We start from the raw sequence: 25683 nt of genomic DNA, 5'->3' as shown, positions 1-25683 counted from the left end.
GTCTCTCACTCCTTGACAAGGTTCAAAAGAGAGTCGCCAACCTGATAGGTCCTGAACTGTCATCTAGGCTTCAGCCTCTGTCCCATCGACGAAATGTTGCATCTCTCTGCCTGTTCTAGAAGTACTTTAATGATGAATGCTCTGACGAACTACAAGCGCTTGTGCCCCTTCAACGTAAATACCCCCAACAAACCTGATAAATCCCATCCCTACACAATAGAGAGCCCTAGATGTAAGAAAGCCTTCTACTCCAATAGTTTCTTTTCCAGAACTGTTAGACTTTGAAACTTCCTTCCGGGATTCTGCTTTCCCAACTGTACTGACATGTAAAAGTTCAAGTGTAATGTGAACAGACACCTTGCTGCTCAACTCCCTACATAGTATTCTTGAAGCTTATGCCCCCATCCCTTTCATCATTTGTAAGAATGCCCCCCCCCATTTCCAGTCCTTTCTAAGATTGCCTGTCTCAAAAAGTGCACTACTTCGCTATTTTAAGGGCAACGACAAAGGAAGCTTCAGTAACTTTTTTTTTTTTTACATGGGGATCAGCACTTATCAAGGCCCGTAAGCCACTCGGGGATAAGGGTTATTTTGTGTACAATAATCAATGGGATAATATCGTAGTAATAGTTGGTATTGGAGATTTGATAAAGTGTCTTACTTAAGGGGGCGATTAATCAGGAATTTGTTTATGTTGGACTTGAAGACGTCCACGTTGTAGTCAGGTGGGAAACAGGCAAACGGAAGAGAATTCCACAGTCGTGCACTTCTCAGAAAAAAGCTATGTTCATGGAATCTACGTTTTGATTTAGGCACAGATAAAGAGTAGGGGAAATTACTGACAGTGGTTTTAGCTAGATGGGTGTTTATCATGATGGATTGGCGAGGGGGGGACCAGAGATTTGAGCTCGGACGAGCACTTGCCATGGAAATAACGATAAAACAAAGACAGGCTCGCAACATCTCTTCTGTGGGAGAGAGGTTGCAGAGAAGAGAAGCGAGCATCCCCCACTAAACCACAAAATCTATTTTGTACTTTGTCTAGGCAGGATAGGCTTTTTTGAAGCTCCAGCCTTCTTTAAAATCTTCTGTTGAAAACAGCTTCATCATTTTTGAGAATATTTCCATGATGTTCAAAAAAATTTTTGTTGTTCTTGTCTTTGTGATGAGGATGAAAATTTTGCAACTGTGGCTTCACCTTTGCTGGTTTCATAGAATCATTTGTCAAAACTTTATTACAAATAACACAAACTTTTTTTTTCTCGATTTATGATGATGGATATGATTGTATTTTTTTTTTTTTTTTGATTCTCATGATGGGATTTGAATTTTGTAAATAAAAACAACGTAAAAAAAAAAAAAAAATCTAAATTATAAACAGGTTGAAAATTCACTCCCTGAAAACCCAAAATTCACTCCTGGGAGTGAATTTCACGCCCATTGAGAACCTGTAAAGCAATTCTGAATTTTTGAGATGAGATGTGAATGCTTGTGTTACGTTGATTAATCGGACTATTATTCTCATCTTGAGTGTTATTAGCCTAACGTTTCGGTCGTTGCAACCTGCGACCTTCTTCGGGTGTTGAAAACATGCTCCTTTTTCTCTACTAAAGAATTCGAACCGTATAACATTTACCACATAAACTGAAAATAAAAGGAGAGAGTTATGATATATAATTTTATTTTGTGTAGTGGTTTCTGTAAGTATGTAATTTATTTTGAAGGTTATCTAAAAGGTTGAGAAATGGTGTACAGATATATATATATATATATATATATATATATATATATATATATATATATATATATATATATAGTCATCCACATACAGTACTATTTCGTTGTTTCACAGCTCATCAGTGCGGCTAGACAGGCCACTACCTCAAGCCAGGATTGAAACCCAACCGTCTGTACGGCAGTCAAGGCTCCTAACCATTACGCTATTGGTGGCTGCTATATACATATATCTCTATATATAAAAGCGAAAATGTATGTATGTACGCTTTTCCTCGATGTCCACAAAAGGCTTCTTTCAGAGAAGCGCTTGCTCGGTTCACAACTTCTTAAAACTTTTTATATCATCTATAAATTGTAATATCTCAGAGTTACCCACGGAGCTCGCCTGTCTATTTAATTTTATTGACTTTCAAACGTTAATTATTCAACATTTCCCGCATCGGCACGCGTTACATTCGGTTTTCGGTATAAAAAAAAGCGAAACTCGACTCTAATCACAGGCCGAAAGCCAGTTGTCTCAAGAGAGCTAAGTAACGTTTGTTCAATGTCGACTTCGTCATGTCAGGCTGTAGCTTTCATTTCGCTCCTCCTAATAAACAGGGAGCGGGTTTTTAAAAACAAACAAACCGATTTATTCACCTCATTCAAAACTGTCCCGCACAAAATGCTAACTACTATCGCCGTCACGTCAATCAAAAACCTTTTTTTTTTTAACACTTTACTATTTTCCAACTGCGCGTCGTGAATGCTTCGTTTTTTTTTCACGGGCACCTGTTTTTTTTTCACATTTTCAGGTTTTTTTCACATACCCCGAAAAACACCCGGGCCACGCCGGGTACCCCTCGCTAGTATAATATAAAGCTAAATGTGTGTGCGTGTGTCTGGTCACGAATAGGGTCCTATATGGTTGACTATTTTAAAAAACTGATTACATATAATGATAGAAGATGTATCGATTCACAGGAATGGGTATGTTTGATCTGGCAGAACGATGGTTCATTAAAATTGTAGGGTCTGCGTTCGCGCCTGGTCCACAAAGTATGGAAATAAAAAATAAAAAAATTAAAAAAAACGTTTACAAGTGTTTTTGATATAGATGTACATAATAATACTTTGATAAGTATGTTTTAACTTAAATAGAGATGGTATAATAAAATTGTGGGGTCTGGGTTCGTGCCTGGTCTCCATAGAATGGAAATAGGCACAAACTTTAATAAAGACTTTTCATATTTATCTGTGTAAGTATACTTTGATAATTATGTTTCAGTTTGAAGAAATATGGTATAATAAAATTATGGGGTGTTCGTTCGCACCTGACCTCCATCGAATGGAAATATGTCACAAAGTTTAACAAGGTTCTTTAATATAGATTCACAGAATATTGTGATAAGCGTTTCAGTGTGAACAGGTATGGTATAATAAATTATGGGGTTTATCTCTTTTATTTTTACTTTCATCATATTTTGCTTTGATTTTGATACCCCTAAATTCAACCCAAATTTACAACCCTTCCTTTTCATAACCTATCATACTTTCTATAAATCAGAGTCCATTTTCTGTAGGCTGTTTTTGAACCCAGTCAACGACGGGTACTTTTGCTAGCATATATATATATATATATATACAGAGAGAGAGAGAGAGAGAGAGAGAGAGAGAGAGAGAGAGAGAGAGAGAGAGAGAGAGAGAGAGAGAGAGAGACTTATATCCTTTTTTTGTTTTTTTCCATTCAAACAAATTTTAAATTTACCAGAGACACGCCTAACAATTTAATAAGAAAACAATTTTTTTAGATGTGAATGTTTGTGTTATTTTGATTAATCAGACTATTATTCTCAACTTATTATTAGCACAACGTTTCGGTCGCTGCAACCTGCGACCTTCTTCAGGTATTGAAAAAACTTAAAGAGGCAGTAAATATGGTAGACAATAACATCATCATCAGTCGTCTGAGTAAAGAACTAAATTGTATTTGGATGCTCCTAATTACAAATTCACAGAAAAAGAAGAAACAAGACTCAAGGGAGGTGATTTCACAAAAAAATTTTTTTTTTTCCTTGGAGTTGTCCCCCTTGCATTGTGTTTTAAAAAAACAAACAAAAATAAACGTGGGTATCAATCCTCTCTTTTATAAAACAATTCTTTCATTATTATTAACAACTAGTATAGATATCCCGAAAAATTGAGCCATAGGAAAGCCTTTTTAAAAATATATCTTAGTGACCCCTGGAGATTGAACTTTCTTTATGGTCTACGAACTCATTCTCAAACCCCCCCCCCCGGTTCGAATTCTTGTAATGCAGAGGAGCCAACCCTCTTTTCCTTAGTAGACCCTAAAATTCACTCCTGGGGTGAATTTCACTCCCGTTGAGAACCTATGCTGTAAAGTTTAACGAGTTACTAGTTTTTACTGTCACAATTTCTATCTGTAGTTTTTCATTCTTCCTTCTTTGGCAAGTATATTTTGTTCTAGTTCTTCATGTTTCGTAGGTATGACCAAACAAAGTAGTCGAGCATTTTCAGGTCAGAGAAGGAGGGGGGCAGTGAGAGAACGGTACAAAGTCGTAGCACTCCTTCTGAAGCCAAGCCTTGGTCTCTGGACAATCCAGTGATGCATTTTGATTGTGCTGGCAATGGTCTTTTTGTCATAACTTGAATCAGTAGAGAGCATGAGTTGTACAGCGGCGCATCTCCGATCTCGCTCGTTGAACATTGTGTTACTTTCAGACATGATAGAAGGCTCCTATCGCTCTTGGAATTTGTACACAACTGGGCAACTAGGAGATGGTCTGCAACAAAAAGAAAACTGGTTTCCATCAAATGGAAATGGAATTGTGTCTTTTCTAGGGCAACAATATATATAATTGATGAAAGGTGTGTTTGAAGGCTTGTCAATGCAGGAATTATTCAGTCATTGTAAACAAACAAATAAATAAATAATAATAATTCAATTTCAATAAATATTTATTTACTTGATTATAGATGCTATATTCTTGACTCAAATATTTTCGGGAGCAACTCCCATTCTCAAGAAGTAGAAAATGTACATCCACCTTTTATGCTTACATGATTGATGACTTTATTGTTTGCATTGAATGAAGTATCGTTTTTTATTACTCCATGTTTTGTCTGCATCTGACCTTTACTTATATCTTGGTCTTGGATATGACCTTAACCTATATCCGATGGTGAGACTCCAGCTTGCGGGCTTTGGGGAATGTGGAGCCACCCTTTAATTGCCATTGCTTCCAGGTCCACTTTGGTAGTGGTAGTACCCGTTAGAGTCCCAAATAGAAACTCACTTGAAAAAAAAAATATTCTATTAAAAAATTTTTCTTCAAAATCACTAGATTCGGCATTAAATAACCTGAAAAGGGTTGATATGCCGTAAAGCAAAAATAACCAACCAACAATTACTTATGTATAAAAGGCTTTTTGGCTGGAGGTTCTCCCGCCGGTTTAATTCCAGGAGAAGTTTTCTTATACTTCCTATATCGTAATATCTCAGATTTGCAAACGGACATTGTCTCTATCTTTATTTGATCGAGTTTAAAAAATTTCCTCGTTTTGAGTGTTTGTTTGTCTTTTTTGTATAAATAAAGTGAAACTAACCGAAGCAAATGCAACCGCCTGGCCTTCCGGCCGGGTAATATTTGTTCTGTAATTGGTCCTTGGTCAATGTAGGGGAAACCCCTCATACTGAGACAATTACTATTTATTTGGATACTGCCAGAGTTCCCCCTTTTTTGGGGAGCTGGTTTCCCCCCCACATTATAAACGACCTTGTGTCTAATTTGCTTTAGTGGGGAAGCAAATAAATACCACGACAGAAAGCAGAAAGCTTAACTGGCCCTCGGCCAGGTTTAAAAGCAACGTTAATTTCTGTGCCGCCTCCTTTGATTCTTAAGTTAATTACCAATTCATTAAATTCGTTGTCCTCTTTGGCCTAATGGTTAGCGAGGAAGACTAATTACCCTACATTTTCGAGTTCGATCCCACCTCTCTCCATATCTTTTTTAAAATTGTTTTATTTCGTCCTTGTGCCATTATCCTCCACCCGGGCAAAAGTTAATTACCAATTCATTTAATTCACTATTCTCTTTTGTTCACATTCTTTCCCTCCTTCACGGTATGGGTTCCATCCTGCCTGCCTACTACCACTTTTTTTTTTTTGCTCAACACACACCTCCAAACACCCGGGCACCTCCGCTAGTCTTATATAAAAATCAAATGGAAGGGGGGGGGGTCCTTGGTTTCTGAGAACTTCGACTGAAATAAAATGCAACAAAACAGCTGCCTTTTGTATTATTACTAAGGACAAAAGTTAATATAATGGGTTGTCTGCATTTTATTTTACTTACGTGTCGCCAGTCAACGATAACGGTTAAAGAGATTGCCAGTTGGACACTGATCGCCTCTTCGTAAATAAATGTGTGAGATGGACAGAAGATTAGCTATGGGGAATTGATTATCCAAGAGGAGTGTTAATAAGTATTTTAATTAGGCTTAAAGACGACCCTGTTTTAGTCGTTTACATGAATTTTCAAGGTAAATCTCATCTTCAGAAAAAAAGAAATATGTACGTAGTTGTACAAAAAAAAAGAAAAGAATTGATTATCCAAGAGGACGGTGCAATAAGTATTTGTTTACATTAGACTTGAAGACAACACTATTGCATAAATTGTAAGAAAAGAAAAAACTCACACAAGTCGTTTTGCCAATAAGTCTCCAATTGTTGTTACAGCCGTCACGTACGGATGGTGATTTCTTAAAAATAAAAATAAAAATCAAGGAAAATTTAAACGGATACACTTGTAAGAAAATTAAATTATTTTCTGAAAACTGGAAAATATAAAAATTTTTTTTGAATATATGGAAATATGGCAAACATAAAAAACGATGAAATTTTCATTCCAAACACATGGCACATTGCTAATGATACGCTAGTAGAAAGTTGAGCAGCGAGATATTTATTCACATTACATTTAATCTTCTGAAAGAAAGAAATACGTACAATCACTTGAATATGCATAAATTATACGAAAAAAAAGAAAAGAATTGATTACCCAAGAGGACAGCTTAATAAGTATTTGTTTACATTAGACTTGAAGATGACACTGTTGCATGAATTGTAAAAAAAATATATAAAATAACTCACTCTAGTCGTTCTGCCAATACAGATGGTTATTTCTTAAAAATGAAAGTATTTGCTTACATTAGACTTGAAGACGACACTGTTGCATGAATTGTAAAAAAAGATAAAATTACTTACACTAGTCGTTTTGCCAATACAGATGATGATTTCTTGAAAATGAAGGTATTTGCTTACATTAGACTTGAAGACGACACTGTCGCATATTGCCAATGGGACGTTATTTGGGATTGTGTCTAACAAGGCGTTCTAGGGAGTTGAGCAGCGAGATATTTATTCACATTACATTTAAATTTCTGCATGTTGGGGAAACAAGAAATATGGAGGCGCTCCCAAAGTTTAGCAGTCTGCTATGATGTCACATATGACGTCATTTGCTATGACGTCATATGTGGCATACATTGTGAACAAACAAATAATAAACAAACAGGAATACAAATGGTGCATTGCTGAGGAGGTTCACAGAACTGAGACGTGGTGACATATAACGAAGAACGCAGCCATGACGACGACCCAATTACTTGGTGGTGGTGGGGGGTCACATTTATAACAGAAAGGGATTTAGATGTGAAGAGAGAGTGTCAATAACATTTTTTAACACAGGGGGGGGGAGATACATTACTGATGAAGGGGATACAGTCACATTTCGGAAAAGGTTTCTTTGATCTGAAATAATATTATACCATAGTCAGCTTTGCTTCTCTATTTTAAGACTTCCTGGCTTGTTTTTCTATTTCGGTGGCATATTCCTTCTCTATCTTTTTTTATTGATAAACTCTATTTATTCATTAATTTTATTTCTCGTTTTTTTATTATTTTTTATTTATTTTTTTAATTTGTTTATTTCTCGTTTTCACTTATTTATTTCAAAATAATATACGTGTACACGATCAACTTAACAACCTGTGGAGAAATATATATAGGCTAATTTATATGATTTAAATAATGGTGGTATTGTGGGAGTTACATTTTTCACTCTAACGTGTCCAAAGTAATTAGACAGGCAAAATTTCTTGTTTCTATATCTAAACTTAATTTTGATGGTTGTCATTCTTCCATTTGGGTTGTTTACCTCTTTCTCAATACTAGAATATATATTTTGTCAGTTTATATGCTCCGTTATAGAGATAGGTTTTGCAGACCATTTACATGTATACATATGCATATTGGTATATATTTGATTGTATTGGTAGAACATCCTGTTTTCATAAGCAAACAAGAAATAAAAAGGAATAAATAAATAGAGCACAATTAAAACATAATACAGGTTCTCTACAGTGCAATGTATTCTGAACTAGGTCACAGCGAGAAGTATGTGAGGCTTCCTCAAAGTGCACCACGATTAGTTTTCAGTTCGAGCAGGCAATCAATCGATTTAATTGAAAAAAATGTGCCATTTTATCAATTTCGATGACAATAAAAATATTGTATCAAAGCAGTAACTGAGGCTGAAGGCGGTTACATTAAATATATGTCAGCTCTGCTACATAATCAAGTTACCTGAATTAACTTTTAAAATAAAACTGTAGTGTTGTTTTATTTAGGGCGGCAATTTATCATTCCACCCTGTAGGGAACTAGCAGCCGGATTATTTTTATCATGCAACGATTATAAAGTGGAACGATAAAATTCTCACTCTAGAAAAGACGACATGGTTCCATTTCCGTTTGATGAAAACCGGTTTACTTCTTTTTTTTTTTTTTTTGCAAACCGTCTACTAGTCGGCCAGTTGTGTACAAATCCCAAGAGCAATAGGAGCCTTCTATCATTTCTGAAAGTGACACAATGTTCAACGAGTGAAATCAGAGATGCGCCACTGTAGAACTCATGCTCTCTATCAATCCAAATTATGAAAACAGGACCATTGCCAGCACCCTCAAAAAAAAATAAATCTGGATGGTTCAACGCTTGAGGGCACAGCTCAACAAAGTTTCCAGACATGGTTATGGTCTTTGATGTAGTTTCAAGTGAGAGTCACATTATACTACCTCACATCACTGAAGTTGGCTTGAGAATAAACACCAAAGTGTACTTGTAGAGTGTTGTGATCCCCTGGTACAATCAGGTGACTGTTGGCAGATCCCGGGTGTGGCAGCAGGACTCAGCACCAGCCCACTAGTCCAAAGAGACCCAGGCTTGACTTCAGAAGAAGTGCTACAACTTTGTACCCTCCTCTAAATGCCCCCCCCCCCCCAACCTGAACCTGCTAGACTAACTTGTTTGGTCAAACATCGAGAATATCACTAACCAGACCTCTCACAACACCAAAGCCAGCCTCCTCCTCCCATCACTTCCCGGTCTTAACATCCTGCTCCTCCCACCACCACTCGTATTTGCTCTTCCTCCTACTATCTAAAATAGTTAAATATTAATTTACTTGACTGGGGACGGCTTGTGAACTTGATAACCCCATGAAACTTCCTCCTTCGGGAGAAGCCATTTCAACCCGCCTAGTGTAAGTGTTGCTTCGATATGGCACAGTACTACATTTATAAATATTCAAAATTTAAAAGTAATTTTGAAGCCTTCAAACTGTCGCTTTAGAAAATAATCTTAAAGTATAAGAGATAAAGTCAAGTATCATGGTTCATTTGTTCATCTCCACTCACTCTTTGTCTTGAATATCTTCCGTGTAGGAAAGCGAACATCGTAGCATAATGTCGAGAGTGGCAAACGAGAACGGCCGGATGACGTCAACAACGCAGTTTTCTTCTGTGGCCGCAGAAAATTTACTCTGAAAATTGGAAAACAATAATTTATTATAAAAAAGAAATTTTGTCAGCCTGCCTTAAAAGTCAAAACTACACAAGACCCCCTCACAAAGTTGATTCTATTCTATTTCGGCATAGTTTTGAACAAAATGTCTACTAGTATATAAAAGACATTGTGTGTGTGTGTGTGTGTGTGTGTGTGTGTAAGAGTTCCTTCTTCAAAGATTCTGAAACGGCTGAGCCTATCTTTTACAAATTTCACACAAAGCTAATTTATATTCCTGGCAGTTTTCTTAGATATGTTTTGTACAGAAATTCAACTGATAAGCATTGAAAATCGAAAAATCTCAAAAATAGTTCTTCTTCTCTTATAGATAAAATGAATTTTTTATAGGGAATATTTTATGTTACACCGGTGTAACCTTGGCCGGTGTAACTTAAAATATTTTCCTGTAAAAAAATCTTTTTTATCTATAAGAGAAGAAAGACTATTTTTAAGATCGTCAAGCCCACATATGATCAGCTGACGTGATATTGTAAACAAACACAGACAGAATTTGATGAACAACATTATCATTATTTTCTTTTTTCTTTTTTGTAAGTTATTCCTCGAAATAGAGAATTAATTCTATAATAATACATACACAATGTGCATAGATTAAAATATCATGTTTAAGCATATTGTACGACTGGGCAACGCCAGGTGACAAGCTAGTATATGTTCATATATATATATATATATATATATATATATACTTGTTTATTGTTATATAAACATGGTCACATCCCGCTGCTACAAATAGCCACTTGTTTCAATCAAACAACAGATATCATCAGGCAGCGACTTGACTATTCAAAAGTTCAATGAATAAACTGTTTATTATTAAGGTTATTCATTGAACTTTTGAATAGTCAAGTCGCTGCCTGATGATATCTGTTGTTTGATTGAAACAAGTGGCTATTTGTAGCAGCGGGATGTGAGCATGTTTATATAACAATAAACAAGTATTATCAGCTCTTTTTATTGAGCACTATCTAACAACCTCGTTGAATTCATTAGTCCATTACTTTTGAATATAAAAAAACCCCGAGTATATATATATATATATATATATTTGTAGTCATCAACATACAGTCCTGTTTCATTGTATCACAACTCATCAGTGCCGCTAGACCAGCACCTCTCCCAAGCCAAGGATTGAACCTAGAACTATCGCATTGATAGTCAACAGTTTTACTGATCGACCTACGGAAGCGGTGCCCGCAAATAACCTCGCCAAATTTCTATTTTAAACAAACATTCGTCCACCACTTTTATAGGGCTCAAACCGTTTATGAATAAACAAACAGCGAGCCTCGAATTTTTCAGCCAATTAAGTAGCGGGTGAGATTATTTGCGACAGTGCTCTAACCAAAGAGGGAGCTTAAAATATATTTGTAGTCATATATATATATATATATATATATATATATATATATATATATATATATATATATATTTAAGAGCAAATAGTTAATAAAACATGTTAAAAAACACTTTGAAAAAGAGTTAAAAACATATTTAATCTGAAAAGGAAACACTTAATAAGTGGATAGTCCTTAATCTGCAGAGTTTCGAAGAAATACTTTCCTTCTCATCAGAGGGTAGGAATTAGCAAAATGCGGGATAGGATTTTGCATATAAAAGTATTTGATGAAACTGCAAATGATGAAATATCGGCGAAAAAAGCGACCCCTCTTTGTAGAAAAGTGTCCAGTTGTGGGTGAAGGAATTAATGTTTTTAGCCAGTTTTTCGATATTTGTCGTCCGAAGGGTCGAGCTTCAAAACGCTACCGATCTTGTGAAAATCCGTCGCCTCTGTCGAAAGTTTTAGGCAGACATACATACATACATACATACATACATACTTGCATTTAAACAGACAGGTGAGATTTATATTAATCCTGACATCATAAAAGGTAAGAAGAAACGTACGGGGGTGGAGGGGGGTAAGATTTAGAGGAAATTTTTATGTAGTAATTTTTTAAAATGTTTTTATGTAATAATTTTTTTTATGTTTTTATGTAGTAATTTTTTTTATGTTTTTATGTAGTAATTTTTATTTTATGTACATGTGTTTTGTTGATGGAATTTAAATAGTCATAGTTCACTCCAAACTTTGGCCTTAACAGAGCTGAATGGGAAAAGATAACAAAATATCAGGACCTAAAAAAAAATGATCTAAAAACGACATGGTCTCTGAAAGAAATAAACATTATACCGATTATGACAGGAGCAACTGGCTTAATAAAAAAGAATCTTCAAAAATACTTAGAAGCAATCCCTGGAAGACCAAGCTGTAACGAAATACAAATAGCAGCCATAAAGGGAACAGCATCTATTCTTAAAAGAGCCCTCGGATATAAATTTAAATCATAACAGAATCAAGTGTTAGCTCCAGAAGGAGTTAGCTCCCTTGATCTCTCGTAACTTACTTAAGTAAAATAAATAATAAAAAAAGCAAACGTTTGCCACTTAGTGATTGAAAGTTCAAGCCTTCTAACGTCGGGATGCCAAATCCTGTTGCATGATGGCCTTTACACTGCCTGGCACAACAAAATATGTAAATAATTCCATTGGAAGATCTGTGGAGAGACGCAGCTCGACAGATTGTCAAACATATGGGAACATGAACCACCACCAATAACATCGAACGGAAAGGTGACAGTGTTCTACGACAAAGACATGTACGAGCCTTTTTCAAGTCTCACACAAAACACGCATTCATATTTCAAGCTGTCACATACATACGCGCACACAAACATACGCGCCCACGTCCACACATGTACACATATTCACGTTCGCGTACATACACTCACATTCACGTATATATATATACACACACGCTTACGTATACACATGTACTCACACACGCGAACACGAACACACACATGGACGACGTCACTTCCGCTTTCTAAGGAAATACACATGCGCAAAAGACACTCCAGAAGCGAGTATAAAACATGGAGACAAGTTGTTTCTAATCCTCTTTTTAGGACCAACTCTCAACTAGAGAGGTTGGGCGAACAAGCCGCCGCCGTTTCGGCGCGCGCGCACTCGCACCTCACACCCACTTTCTACTATGTATGGGGCACGAGCTAATGACTGTATGTATACATTCTCCCTCTTTCTCTCTCCATCTACTACTGGCCACTAAGAACACCTTCGCGTAGCTGACTACTAACTGATGACAACTCTAATATCCTCTTCCTTGCCTACACGCTGGATTCTCATTTCCACTACAATACTCACTTCAATTCCCACGCGCGAACAAACAATAGTAACCCGAACTTGAGATGAAAACACATTTCCTATTCTTGCTACAACACCAGTCCTGCAACGGACATTGGTTACATACGCGCGGACATGTTATAACTAAAATGTTCATTTCTTTCAACAGCAAATAAACGACGTTTATCTTATCCATTACTTGAGTCTTTGCTTCCTTCAATTCCCATTCGTTTCATTATTCTTTTGTAATGGGATTGGGGTATTTATATATCCTAGTCCCCTACAGACATACAGGCAGGCAGATGCATAAAAGACAAGGCCATCAAGCAAGACATTGTGATATGGAACAAGCTCGAAAGAACTGCGCATATTTAAAAAAAAAAATTTTTTATTACATTTTCACCCCAAACAAGGCACATTGCCACTTTGGTGTAGGGAGCTACTATCAGGGGAAACAACTACTGGGGTACTATGTAGGGATTTGTGCAGCAAGATGTTGGTTCACGTTGCACTTGAACTTCTGCATGTCAGTACAGTTGGGGAAGCAGTGACCTGGAATAGAATTCCAAAGTCTAGCGGTTCTGGGGAAGAAACTACTGGAGTAGAAAGATCTTTTACATCTAGGGATCTCTACAGTGTGGGGGTGGGATTTTGCAGCTTGTCGGGTCTGTCGAGGATGTTCACGTCGTGGGGGCACAAGTGCTTGCAGTTCATCAGAGCATTCACCATTAAAATACTTGTAGAACAGGCAGAGGGATGCAACGTTTCATCGATGGGACAGAGGCTGAAGCTTAGATGCCAGTTCAGGGCCTATCAGATTTGCAACTCTCTTTTGAACCTTGTCAAGGAGCGAGAGACCAGTAGCCGATGCACCAGCCCAAATATGACAGCAATACTCCATACATGGGCGAATGGTTGCCTTATAGAGGTACAGGATGTTATTGATGTTGCTGTCCCAAATGATTATGGCTTTAATAGAAGTGAACAAGAAAAGATAACCAAGTATCAGGAACTCAAGAATGATTTAAAAACATTATGGTCTCTGAGAGAGATAGACATTATACCAGTTGTGGTGGGTGCAACTGGCTTAGTGGAAAAGAATCTTAAAAAGTGGAAAGAATCCCTGGAAGACCAAGCTGTAATGAAATACAGATTGCAGCCATAAATGTACTTGCAATAACCCTTATCCCTGAGTAGCTTCCGGGCCGTGATTAGTGGTGAAAAAATTAATATTTATAATATAAATTTTTTTATGTGTCTACATAATTATGTCGTCTGTTAATGAACGAGATTTGGTGATTTTTTTTTTTTTGTAAATCCTATTTCCGCTTGTGAAATTAAATGTAGATGTTTGACATGCAAATATTTTTCCCAAAAAATACCAGAAAGGCTGAGCATCCTCTATCATAACATTGAAATATGATTTATTGACGTAATAAAAAATGCAAGAGAGCTATATGCCCAGTCTGTTAAATCCAAAGTAGCTGATCAGCGGCTTGGTTCCCAATTAATTCGTTATTCGTCATTGAATCAAGAAATTTTAACAAATTATCAGCAGTGTGCTTAAAATCGTTTTAAAAGTATTTTCAAATTAAAATGTTATTAAGGGCAAGTTGTGTATGTCAAGTCTTTAATCCCGTAATATTTTTGGGAAGCAGTTTAACCAAAACCAGTTTAGCACAAGATAATATGGATGCCTTACTACATGTAATTGTATATCAACATTTGAAAATTCTAAATCTATACCCCTGATGTATTGAAAAAATAAAAGACCCCTCGGATATTAATCCCAATCATAATGAAATCAAGTGTTAGCTCCGGGACGGAGTTAGCTCCCTTGGCTGCTTAAAAAATTACTCAAGTAAAACGAATAAAAAAGAGAAGATATTAGACGTGAAGGGTAACTATAGTTATGGCCATGTTTAGAGAAGACGAGCAAGATGTTGGTTTACATTACATTTAAACTTCTGTGAAAGCAGGTAATAGGAAGTCTAGCTGTCCAAGGGAAGATGCTATTAGAGTAAAAGGCTTTCCAGTTTCTAGAGCTCGCTAAATTGAAGTGGTGGGATTTTGCTGCTAAACGAGATTGCCGGGAATATGTACGTTGAGTAGGTACATGTGCATTAAAATACTTGTAAAACAGCCACAAGGAAGAGAGCATCAGGCGTGTACGAAGTGCCTTCAATAAACTTCCAGATTTTTTTCGTATTGCTTGAGCGTGTCGATGACCCTCGTCACAGCCTCTTTCATCTCCTCAATTGTCTCATAACGACAGTCTCCAAGTTTTTTCTTGAGCTTAGGGAATAACCAAAAGTCACAGGGAGCAAGGTCTGGACAATAGGGAGGGTGAGAAACTGTCCTGATGCTCATCTTGGTCAAATAGTCTGTGACAAGGATGGAGCACCCTTGGGACAAACTTCGCACAAATCTTCTGCATCTTCGGTTCCTCAAAAATAATTGTGTGTACAGTTCCCACACTGACATCAAACTGTGCACTTATTGTCTCTATAGACACACGACGGTCCTTATCCATGAAATTCTTTATTTGGCCAATCAACTCTGGTGTTCTATTAGAGTAAAACACTTGCTTTTCTAATAGCTGAAAAATGGCCTCTGTGGTACCAGTGTACAAGAATTCGGATGAAAGGACTAACCCTCTCAATTAATGTCCTATCAGTTGCTTCCGTGTCTTTGCTAAAATCTTTTAGACGCTAATCAATCAAGCACTAGTCCACCACCTCGCAAAAGCTAATCTTCTCTCATACAAACAGTATGAATTTAGGAAATGTTGTTCTACTGCAGATATTTTAGCATTCATCTCTGAGCGCATATACTATGTACTGGATAAAGCGGGTGAAGCGAAGGTTGTAGCCCTTGATATATCCAAGACCTTTGACAAAGTACAAAGGGCTGCTGATGGAAATTAAATCGTACGTTATAACTGAACAAATATAATTAGATTCTTCTTAGACAAGAGGACCATCCAGATTGTCATTGATGGATGTTCAAGCAGCATAACATTAATGCGGGAGTGCCTCAGGGGTCGATCCTTGGACCACTATTATTCCTGATATTTGTTAACGATAATATTGTGTCCGAGATGGGTGTATTTGTTGATGATACAATGTTCTTTAACATAGATGAGGGAAGAGCGGGTGTACACAAATCAAAAATAATGGCAGAATCCTTAGAAAATGACCTCCAGACTGTAGTGGAACGGGGCACAGATAAAGAGTGGGGGAAATTATTGATAGTGTTTTCAGCTAGAAAGTCAAGCCAGGAGGGGATCATAGTTTGGAGCTCAGACGAGCACTTGCCCTGAAAATAATGATAAAGCAGAGACAGGCTCGCAACGTCTCTTCTGTAAGAAAGAGGTTGCAGGGAAGAGAAAAGGGCATCCCCTACTAGGCTACGAAATCTATTTCATAACAAAACTGTTTTTTATTTAATTATTATTTTGCCTGTAATGGTTGTTGGATGTATCCAGCAACAGTGAAATGTGAGGTTGGTGTTGACGAGCTAATGATGTAATGATCATGTATCTCACCCCGTCTCTCACTCTCTGTGTTTTTGTTTGTTGAACTTTTTGCTTTTATTGATAAATTCTTTCTTTGTTCCATTAGAGGTCAATATTTGTGTAAAAGTCCAACATGGTATTTTCTTTGTTCTCTGCTAATCTGGAATTTGTGTGTGTGCACAATCTCCAAATTCCTTTTTCCAACACACGAATGCACCAGTTATTTATCATTTTTGATTGCATTTTTGTGTATTTTGAGTCAGAGCTTAGTATTTTTTCACTAGCACATATCAGGAATACAGTATATCGTATATATCATTCTCAAACAACTCTCTCTCCTTCTACAACCCCCTCTTTCTCTTCCTAAACCCCTCTACCTACCCCCATCTCCTCCAGGGGCAAGCACTCAATACAAGCTACTGGCATGATTTATCGACATCTTTGAAATGCCACAGATCACAGTCCACAATAATTCTATAAGCCATTGAAGAATAGGAGAATATCAGTACAAATCCAAATAGCTTACCAATTACATTTATAGAGTTCATGAAGGATCTTTAAGACGTTCGTTCTCATTATTTGCCATTAAAACACTTCCAGATCATCACACCTATCATCTACACGTCCTGAATACGTAAGGGAATACACAAATATCTAATGTTAAAAAGAATATTCAAGAATTCCAATACTTTACTGTTGAAAAAATCATTGCACTATTGCACTATATCATAACCAAGTAATCAAGGAATGTATCTCGCCTGTGTGCAAGTTCAGGTAAGTTGTTGTACGAATTGTGTAATACATATTTCAGCGGCCCTGTCGGTGGGGCATTAGAATACTCCGACTGCCCCCCTGCAGAGGGTAAAAGTCCCTCAATGGGGGTCCTGGATATGACCTTAAACTATATCCAGTGGTGAGGCCCCAGCTTGTGGGCTTAGGGGAGTGTGGAGCCACCCTTTAATTACCATTGCTCCCAGGTCCACTCTGACCCGGAGTGGTAGTACCTGTTAGAGTCCCAACTATGGGTTAAATAGAAACCAACATGAAAACAACAAATATATTCTATTAAAAAAAATTTTTCTTCAAAATCTTTGGATTCGGCATTAAATAACCCGGAAAGGGTTGATATGCCGTAAAACAAAAACAACCAACCAATCATATTTCAGTATAGATTACATGCACAAGTAGGATTGTAGTTTTGTATTTTTCGAGTTTTCCAATAATATTGGTATCGCATCATTTTCTTCACCACTTCCTTAGAATTCGCTTTTCTCTTCACTTTCCCGAAGCAAGTTTCACAGGAACCTGTGAACTCAAAATACAGTGCAGCCAATCATTTCAAGCCCCAAGAAGTAAAATGGATACGTGTCAATAGTAAGCCAAAACGCAAATGTAGGAACACATATAAAACAAACACACAAAAACTAAACTTCAGCAGCCATACCCAAGAACATCACACACACCCTAACCCTAACCCTAACCCCTTGTGTTTTTGAGAAGCAAGTTGCAAAAGAAAAGAACGATGACTCACATACAAGCCTTCTTCATCTCTTGCGCACATTTCTTCACACCAGTAATAGTCAGGCGAACAGAAACAAATTGCTAGTCACATACTAATACGCATTAATAAGAAAAAGGTAAACCAACACACATACATACACAATGTTGCAAAATGTTCACGCACGTATGTTGCTTATTACACTATGAACGTTTTTGATCTGTGACTAACTTAAATTTCTTTACCCAAACACGAATTTGCACTATGAACCATCAAGGATGAACAGCATCACCGCATCCCCCTCCACCCCCTATTGGTGTATATTTTAAAAAATTTTTGTTTTGTGTTTGACCTGACCTTTATTGTAATCGCTGGTGTGCTTTTCTTTTTTTCAACTTTTTCAGTTAATAGCTGGTATTTGCCATCGTATCAGCCTAACGGGACAAAATTAGGAGAATCTGGTCAAAAACTGGGGTAAGCTGCCATGGAAATAAAAAATCAGTTTCCCTAAAAGCATTCATTATCTAGACAAGGGCATTTCTCCTCTGCCCAAAACCAACAAAGTCTAGTACTTGTTGATTGCGGTATATCTCTAGTCCTGTGCAATTCTAGGTGGTTCACCCTACCAGGCTTTTCCTTCTCCTTTTGAGAAAGGGGTTAATTTATTGCTAATCACATGGGACGCCTTTAACAGACAATGCCGACAGAGCTGTTCAGATATGTTTTAGCAGACATTGCAAAGGCTGCTGAAAAGAAGGTGGATTCCCTCTATCGTGCTAGAAGACTATTCACTCCTGAGAGTATCCTGTACCGCTATAAGGCCACCATTCAGCCATGCATGGAGTATTGTTGTCACTAGTCTCTCACTCTTGGATAGGGTCCAAAAAAGAGTTTTCGATCTAATAGGTCCAACTTTGTGAACTAGGCTCCAACCCGTCACATTGCCACAATGTTGCCTGTTTTACAAGTATTTTAATGGAATGTGTTCTGATGAACTCGTTGCACTTGTGCCCCCTCGACATACATATCCCAAAAAAAATCCACTTAGCAACAAAATCTCACCCCTTCACTGTTAAGGTCCCTAAATGCCAAAAAGTTTTCTACTCTAATAGCTTGTTCCCTCGAACAGCTAGACTTTGGAATTCCCTTCCTGCCTCCTGCTCCCTGACTGTACTGATATGCAGAAGTACAAGTCAAACGTAAACCAACATCTTAATCTTTCTTAGGCATGGTTCCAAATAGTACCCCCTTGCGTCCACGTGACGACATACCTTGTTAGGGGTGAACGTGAGTGAAAAAAAAGAAAAAGTTCTGAGTGTTATTTCTCTGGGGCACTAGCTTTTCAAATCCGATCCTTTTGTAAAATATCCCACCACATAAAAGAGATAAAAATAACTGTGTCTTCGTATGCAAATATCAACCATTACACACTGGACCCTGACTTTAAGATCCATCAAAAATAAGTGCTGTAAGTATCTCTTTTAAACTTTTTGTTTACAAGACAGTCACTCAAGGATAAGGGTTAATAGCTGTACGGAGATCACTGACACAACAGCGCAGTGATCAATAGTGGTGGAAATCGGGTAGAACTTGTTTACATTGGACTTGAAAATGACTTTATTGTAGCCAGTTGGAAAGCAGGCCAGCAGAACAGAGTTTCATAGGCGGGCAGTTCTAGGAAAGAAACTTTGTTCATGGAATTTGCATTTAGATTTAGACGCAAATAGAGAGTGGGAAAAATTGTTGATAGTGGTTGTAGTTAGACGAGTGTTTTTGTACAAGTTTGGCAGAGGGGTACATAGATTGAAGTTCAGGCGAGCAGGTGCCATGAAAATAACGATAGAGCAGAGACAGGCTCGCAATGTCGCTTCCGTGGAAAAGAGGTCGCAGAGAAGAAAAAGGGGGATCACCTACTAGATTTCAAAGTGATTTTAAAGGTAGGATAGGGTGCTCTGAACAGTTCCTCCCCAGATATGGCAACATTACTCCATTTTAGGACGTATCTGGCTCTTGTATAGGTACAACATTGCGTCAGCAGTTAGATATCTTCTGGAGCAGTAGAATGATGCAACGATTTTTTTTTCACTGACCTTGGCAACAGATTTGATGTGAGTCTTCTATTTCAGGTTAGGAGTTAAGGTCAGTCTAGGAAGCTTCTTCAAGCAGGGAACTTCTTTGAGACGAAAGCCTTTCATATCAATTGGGGCCAAGTAGGGATATTTACGCAAGAAATGCATTTTTTTTATCATCTTCCACTTTGCTTTTGACTTAGCTCATTTTTTCTTTTTTTTTTTGTCCCTATTCTTTTACAAAGGAATCACCACTTATCAAGCCCCAGAGGCCACTCGAGGATAAGGGTTAAAGAGTGTACAGTGGTCAAAAGGACAATATATTAATCATTAGAAGTGTAAATTTGGTCAATTGGATTACTTAAGGGGAACAGCTCATTAAGAACTTGTTTACATTATGTAAGGTTTCTGAGTCGACTATCGTCGTAGTCGTCGTTCTTCCCCCGGTGCGTGCGTGCGTGCTCTATATATACTACTAATCAGACGACGGTGTCACTCTTTTGTGTGTCCTGTCTTAATGGTCGTTCCTATTCTCTACATGCCCTCCCCCCTCTCTACACATTAGACTTGAATACGGCCATATTGTAGTCAGCTGGAAAGCAGGTAAACGGAAGAGAGTTCCACGGGTGTGCAGTTCTTAGAAAGAAGCTTTGTTCATGGAATCTACATTTAGGTTTAGGCACAGATAAAGAGTGGGGGAAATTATTGATAGTGGTTTCAGCTAGATGAGTGTTTCTTGTGAAAGTTTTGTGAGAGAGGACCATAGATTGAAGCTCAGACATATTCGGATAAGGTCTCCTTTTCCATAATTTTAAACGTAGGAGTGACATTCCAAAAGTAATGTTTCCTACATTTTTATTCAGCTAGGACTGAACTTATGCATTCATGACCTGAAAGTTTCATCTCTCTGTTGCAGATATTAACGGTGTGAACATTTATTGAATTAAAATAAAGTTAAGAAAATTCGGGTTTGTTTTACTGTACACATAGATTTGAAAAAGTTGTCAAAAAACAAATATATAACAAATAAATGTTATCAACGGCAAAATAAGTTACTTTTCTACCAAACTGGATATAATTTTCGTGTTTTTATTCAATGTAACATGTTTATTCAGCTCGAAAAGCATACAGTGTTTACCGATGTATTGGAAAATTCAAAATGGCGGCCGACTCTCTCTTTAACACGGTAAGTTCGGAAAAAGGTATAATAAATAATAAACTAGACAAAATACTGTTAGAAATTTGCTCAATATATGTTACCGTGACATAACTTGACATATATTCGGTGGTTTTCTAATAATATTTTGTCTAGTTTATTATTTATAACACCTTTTCCCGAACTTATCGTGTTAAAGAGAGAGTCAGGCGCCATTTTGAATTTTCCAATACATCGGTAAACACTGTATGCTTTTTGAGCTGAATAAACATGTTAAATTGAATAAAAACACGAAAATTATATCCAGTTTGGTAGAAAAGTAATTTATCTTGCCTTTGATAACATTTATTTGTTTTTTTGACAACTTTTTCGAATCTATGTGTACAGTAATACAAACCCGAAAATTCTAATAACACACAAAAAAACATTAATTATCTGAACATTTATTTTCATAATGTTATTTTAATTCAAATAATGTTCAGAATAATTAATGTTTTTTTGTGTTTTATTGTATTTTTAGAATATTTGTTTTGTTTTTAACTAAAAATTATGCAAACTTTTGGCATATTCCGATAAGGTGTTCTTGAATTGTCTCCTCCTTGAAGAGTTCTTCAAAAATGTGGAAAAAGGTGCTTATGCACATATTGTACCGCACTAAATAGTATTTTCAAGTTAAGTTCAGATTTAAAATTTAAAATATTCAAAAGATTAGAATCATTGAATTCCAACAAAGGTCGTTGATAGTGCTCAATCAAAGAGAGAAAACTTATGATTTTTTAAAATTTTCTTTATGTAAATATATTCATATCTTGCAGACCGTTTTGATCATTATTAATCTTATCAGGCAAGAAAAAAATTAAAAACAGTTTAAAAACTTTTTTTTTAATTTTAGAGGAGAAAATGGGTTTGTATTACTGTACACATAGATTCGAAAAAGTTGTCAAAAAATAAATATATAACAAATAAATGTTATCAACGGCAAAATAAGTTACTTTTCTACCAAACTGGATATAATTTTCGTGTTTTTATTCAATGTAACATGTTTATTCAGCTCGAAAAGCATACAGTGTTTACCGATGTATTGGAAAATTCAAAATGGCGCCCGACTCTCTCTTTAACACGGTAAGTTCGGGAAAAGGTGTTATAAATAATAAACTAGACAAACTACTGTTAGAAATTTGCTCAATATATGTTACCATGACATAAGTTGACATATATTCGGTGTTTTTTTAATAGTATTGTGTCTAGTTTATTATTTATAACACGTTTTCCCAAACTTACCGTGTTAAAGAGAGAGTCGGGCGCCATTTTGAATTTTCCAATACATCGGTAAACACTGTACGTTTTTCGAGCTAAATAAACATGTTACATTGAATAAAAACACAAAAAATATATTCAGTTTGGTAGAAAAGTAAGTTATCTGGCCTTTGATAACATTTATTTGTTATATATTTGTTTTTTGACAACTTTTTCGAATCTATGTGTACAGTAATACAAACCCGAGAAAATATTTTGCCATGTCTAACGTGTAGCATGGTTTAAAGATTATGTGATATGAAGTTAAAAGCTTAACTTTTACAAGTGTCTTCCGTTAAGATAAAGAGGTAGGGTTACAAAAATTTGTTGGTGGGGAATGATGCATAGAGATTAAAAAGAGTGAGAAAAAGATTTTTAGATGGAGGGGGTTCGTGTAGCCAGTTAAAAAGAGAAGAAAAAAGAAAAAGAAAAGGGAAGGGATATAAATGAATATGAATCAGAATGGGTATGGAAGGTCGGAAAACAATATTTCAGGCAATTTGAATTAGAGAGAGGTGGGATGCAATTATCAATTACGAGCAGTTGGGTCAGGGTCAATGTTTTTTTTTCTTTTTACATGGAGGTCACCACTTATCAAGGCCTGGAAGCCACTCGAGGATAAGGGTTATTGCGTGTACAGTAATCAATGGGATAGTATCGTAGTAATCGTTAGTATTGGAGATTTGATAAAGTGTCTTACTTAAGGGGGCGATTCATCAGGAATTTGTTTATGTTGGACTTGAAGACATCCAAGTTATAGTCAGGTAGGAAACAGGCAAACGGAAGAGAGTTCCACAGTCGTGCATGTCTAAGAAAGAAGCTTTGCTCATGGAATCTACGTTTTGATTTAGGCACAGATAAAGAGTGGGGAAAATTATTGACAGTGGTTTCAACAAGATGGGTGTTCTTCGTGAAAGATTGGCGAGGGGGGGACTAGAGATTGGAGCTCAGACGAGCACTTGCCATGAAAATAACGATAAACCAAAGATAGGCTCGCAACGTCTCTTCTGTGGGAGAGAGGCTGCAGGGAAGAGAAAAGGGCATCCCCCACTAAGCCACGAAGTCTATTTCCAATTTGGAGAACTCGTTCAATTATTTGTTTAGAATCTTATGACAACTTTTTTAAATCTACATTTTTAGGGGCCATATCGTAGCAAGATGTGACTTTATTTACATAAAGAAAATAAACTTAGGTAGTTACTTGTCTAACCGCTCTGATAGCTGTGAAACAGTGAAACAGTACTGTATGTGGATGACTATAATGCTCCCTATCTTGGGTTGAGCATATTGGGAAGTGATATACAATTAGCATTAGCGTATTAAGTGATGCTCTTTGTGTAAACAAATTGAGCTTAGGTATTTGGACAATGTCAAAACATTATTAATTCACTGCCTGCATAGGAGCAGCTGAATAGCAGAATGGTTAGAAGCTCTGACTGTCGTTTGGGTGGTCGAGTTTCGATCCTGGCTTGAGGTAGTTGCTTGTCTAGCCGCACTGATGAGCTGTGAAGCAGCAAAACAGTTCTGTATGTGGATAACTATATATATATATTAGTGTTGGGACGATTAATTGGAATCAGAATCGGGAATTGGAAAAAAATCGACAAATTTGGGGATATCGGAATTGGTATCAGAATCAAAAAAATTGATGCTTATTTTCAGATGCCGAAACGATTCTCTTATTTGTCTTTTTTATTTGATTTCGTTGAAACCCAAATCTTCCATTGCTGCTAATAATGATAAAATGATAAATATTTATTGATTTTAAAATACCAGTAAAGCTAAAATCGATAGATCATCCTCTACAAGTGTAATTTTACGTTTACGAAAATATCTACATATTTAACATGTGTTTTTACGAAAATCGGGGAAAATAACAATTCTATAGTTAAATAATTTAAGATTTATAAAGAATCGGAATCAGAATCGGTAATTGTATCGGAATCGTGAAAAATATTGGAATCGTCCCGTCACTAATATATATAATTATTATTATGCACTTGATTGTATTGTCTAAATAAGCTATCCCTAAAATGAAGCATATAAACCTATCAAATATATATATATATATATATATATATATATATATATATATATATATATATATATATATGTCGATGACTACAAATATATTTTAAGCCCCCTCCCCCTCTCTGGACAAAGCACTGTCGTAAATAATCTCACACGCTACTTAATTGGCTGAAAAAATGTTTGTTTGTTTACAAGCAGGCGGTTTGAGCACTGTAAAAGTGGTGGACGGATGTTTGTTTAAATGGACATTCGGACAGGTTATTTGCGGGCATTGCTTCTGTGGTCGAGTGGGAGGACTGCCAACACGACAGTTCTAGGTTCAATCCTTGGCTTGGGAGAGGTGCTAGTCTAGTGGCACTGATGAGTTGTGATACAATGAAACGGGACTGCATATCAGTGACTACAAATTATATATATATATATATATATATATATATATATATATATATATATATATTCTATCATTGCAAAAAGGATAAACAACACAAATGAAAAAATAACAACCATCGAAACTAAGTTTATATATAGATATAAAAACCTTTGCCACGATAATTACCTCAGACACTGCGGTAGAGAAGAAAATATAACTACCGGTATACCACCTTTATTTAAATCATATAAGCCTACAGATCTGTTCAACTAACTGTTAATCTTATAAATAAACAAACAAATGACTAAATAAATAAAAAATTTGAAAATTAGAAACAAATGAACGGATAAAAAATGCAAGGAATAAAATAAAAATAAATATAAATAAAAAATAAATGAATAAATAAATAATAAATTAATAAATAAAAAAAATTAATAAATAAATAAAAATTGCCAGTAGAAAATGTAAAATACAACCATAAAAACCTAAGATAGGGAAGTAGCGACGATAAGCGACCATATTATTTCAGAAAAGCGAAAAATTGGGCCAATAAACAACCGCAAAGTTAAAAGAATATTAACACCTCCTCTCTACTTAACCACATGGAATCATACTTCTCCCTCCCTTTCATCAAACCTCCCTCCAACACCACTACTGCTCACACTCACAAAGTATACACCCCACTTTCTTCCAGAACGTAAACCACACCCAAATATCTTATAAAATAGATATAATTTTGACTCCTGTTTCAATATTGATCCTTTTTTTGGTCTAATGAAGACTACATATACCAGCTCTGTCCTCCATTGAGCACACTTTTTCTTTTTTTTACATGGGGGATCACCACTTATAAAGGCCTGGAGCCACTCGGGGATAAG

At 36.4% G+C, this 25683-nt stretch overlaps 1 protein-coding gene across 7 annotated transcripts in view; it reads right to left on the bottom strand.

Annotated features, from left to right (window-relative positions):
* LOC145269843 (cytochrome P450 4A25-like) overlaps positions 1–25683 on the bottom strand; it is a 117065-nt gene that overhangs the window by 26821 nt on the left and 64561 nt on the right. For all 7 annotated transcript variants that reach the window (XM_080125564.1, XM_080125565.1, XM_080125563.1 and 4 more), the window contains 2 exons: positions 9496–9620; positions 6439–6501 (listed from right to left, as the gene is read on the bottom strand). In XM_080125564.1, coding sequence (XP_079981690.1) covers positions 6439–6501; positions 9496–9620 — 188 coding nt within the window. The remainder of the gene's footprint in view (positions 1–6438; positions 6502–9495; positions 9621–25683) is intronic.

Source organism: Euprymna scolopes, chromosome 45, assembly GCF_053919585.1.
Source record: "Euprymna scolopes isolate OS-2025 chromosome 45, ASM5391958v1, whole genome shotgun sequence".
In the NCBI taxonomy this organism is placed as follows: domain Eukaryota; kingdom Metazoa; phylum Mollusca; class Cephalopoda; order Sepiida; family Sepiolidae; genus Euprymna; species Euprymna scolopes.
Note: the sequence above shows the minus strand (reverse complement) of the source record. Positions and strands in the feature narration are given on the sequence as shown.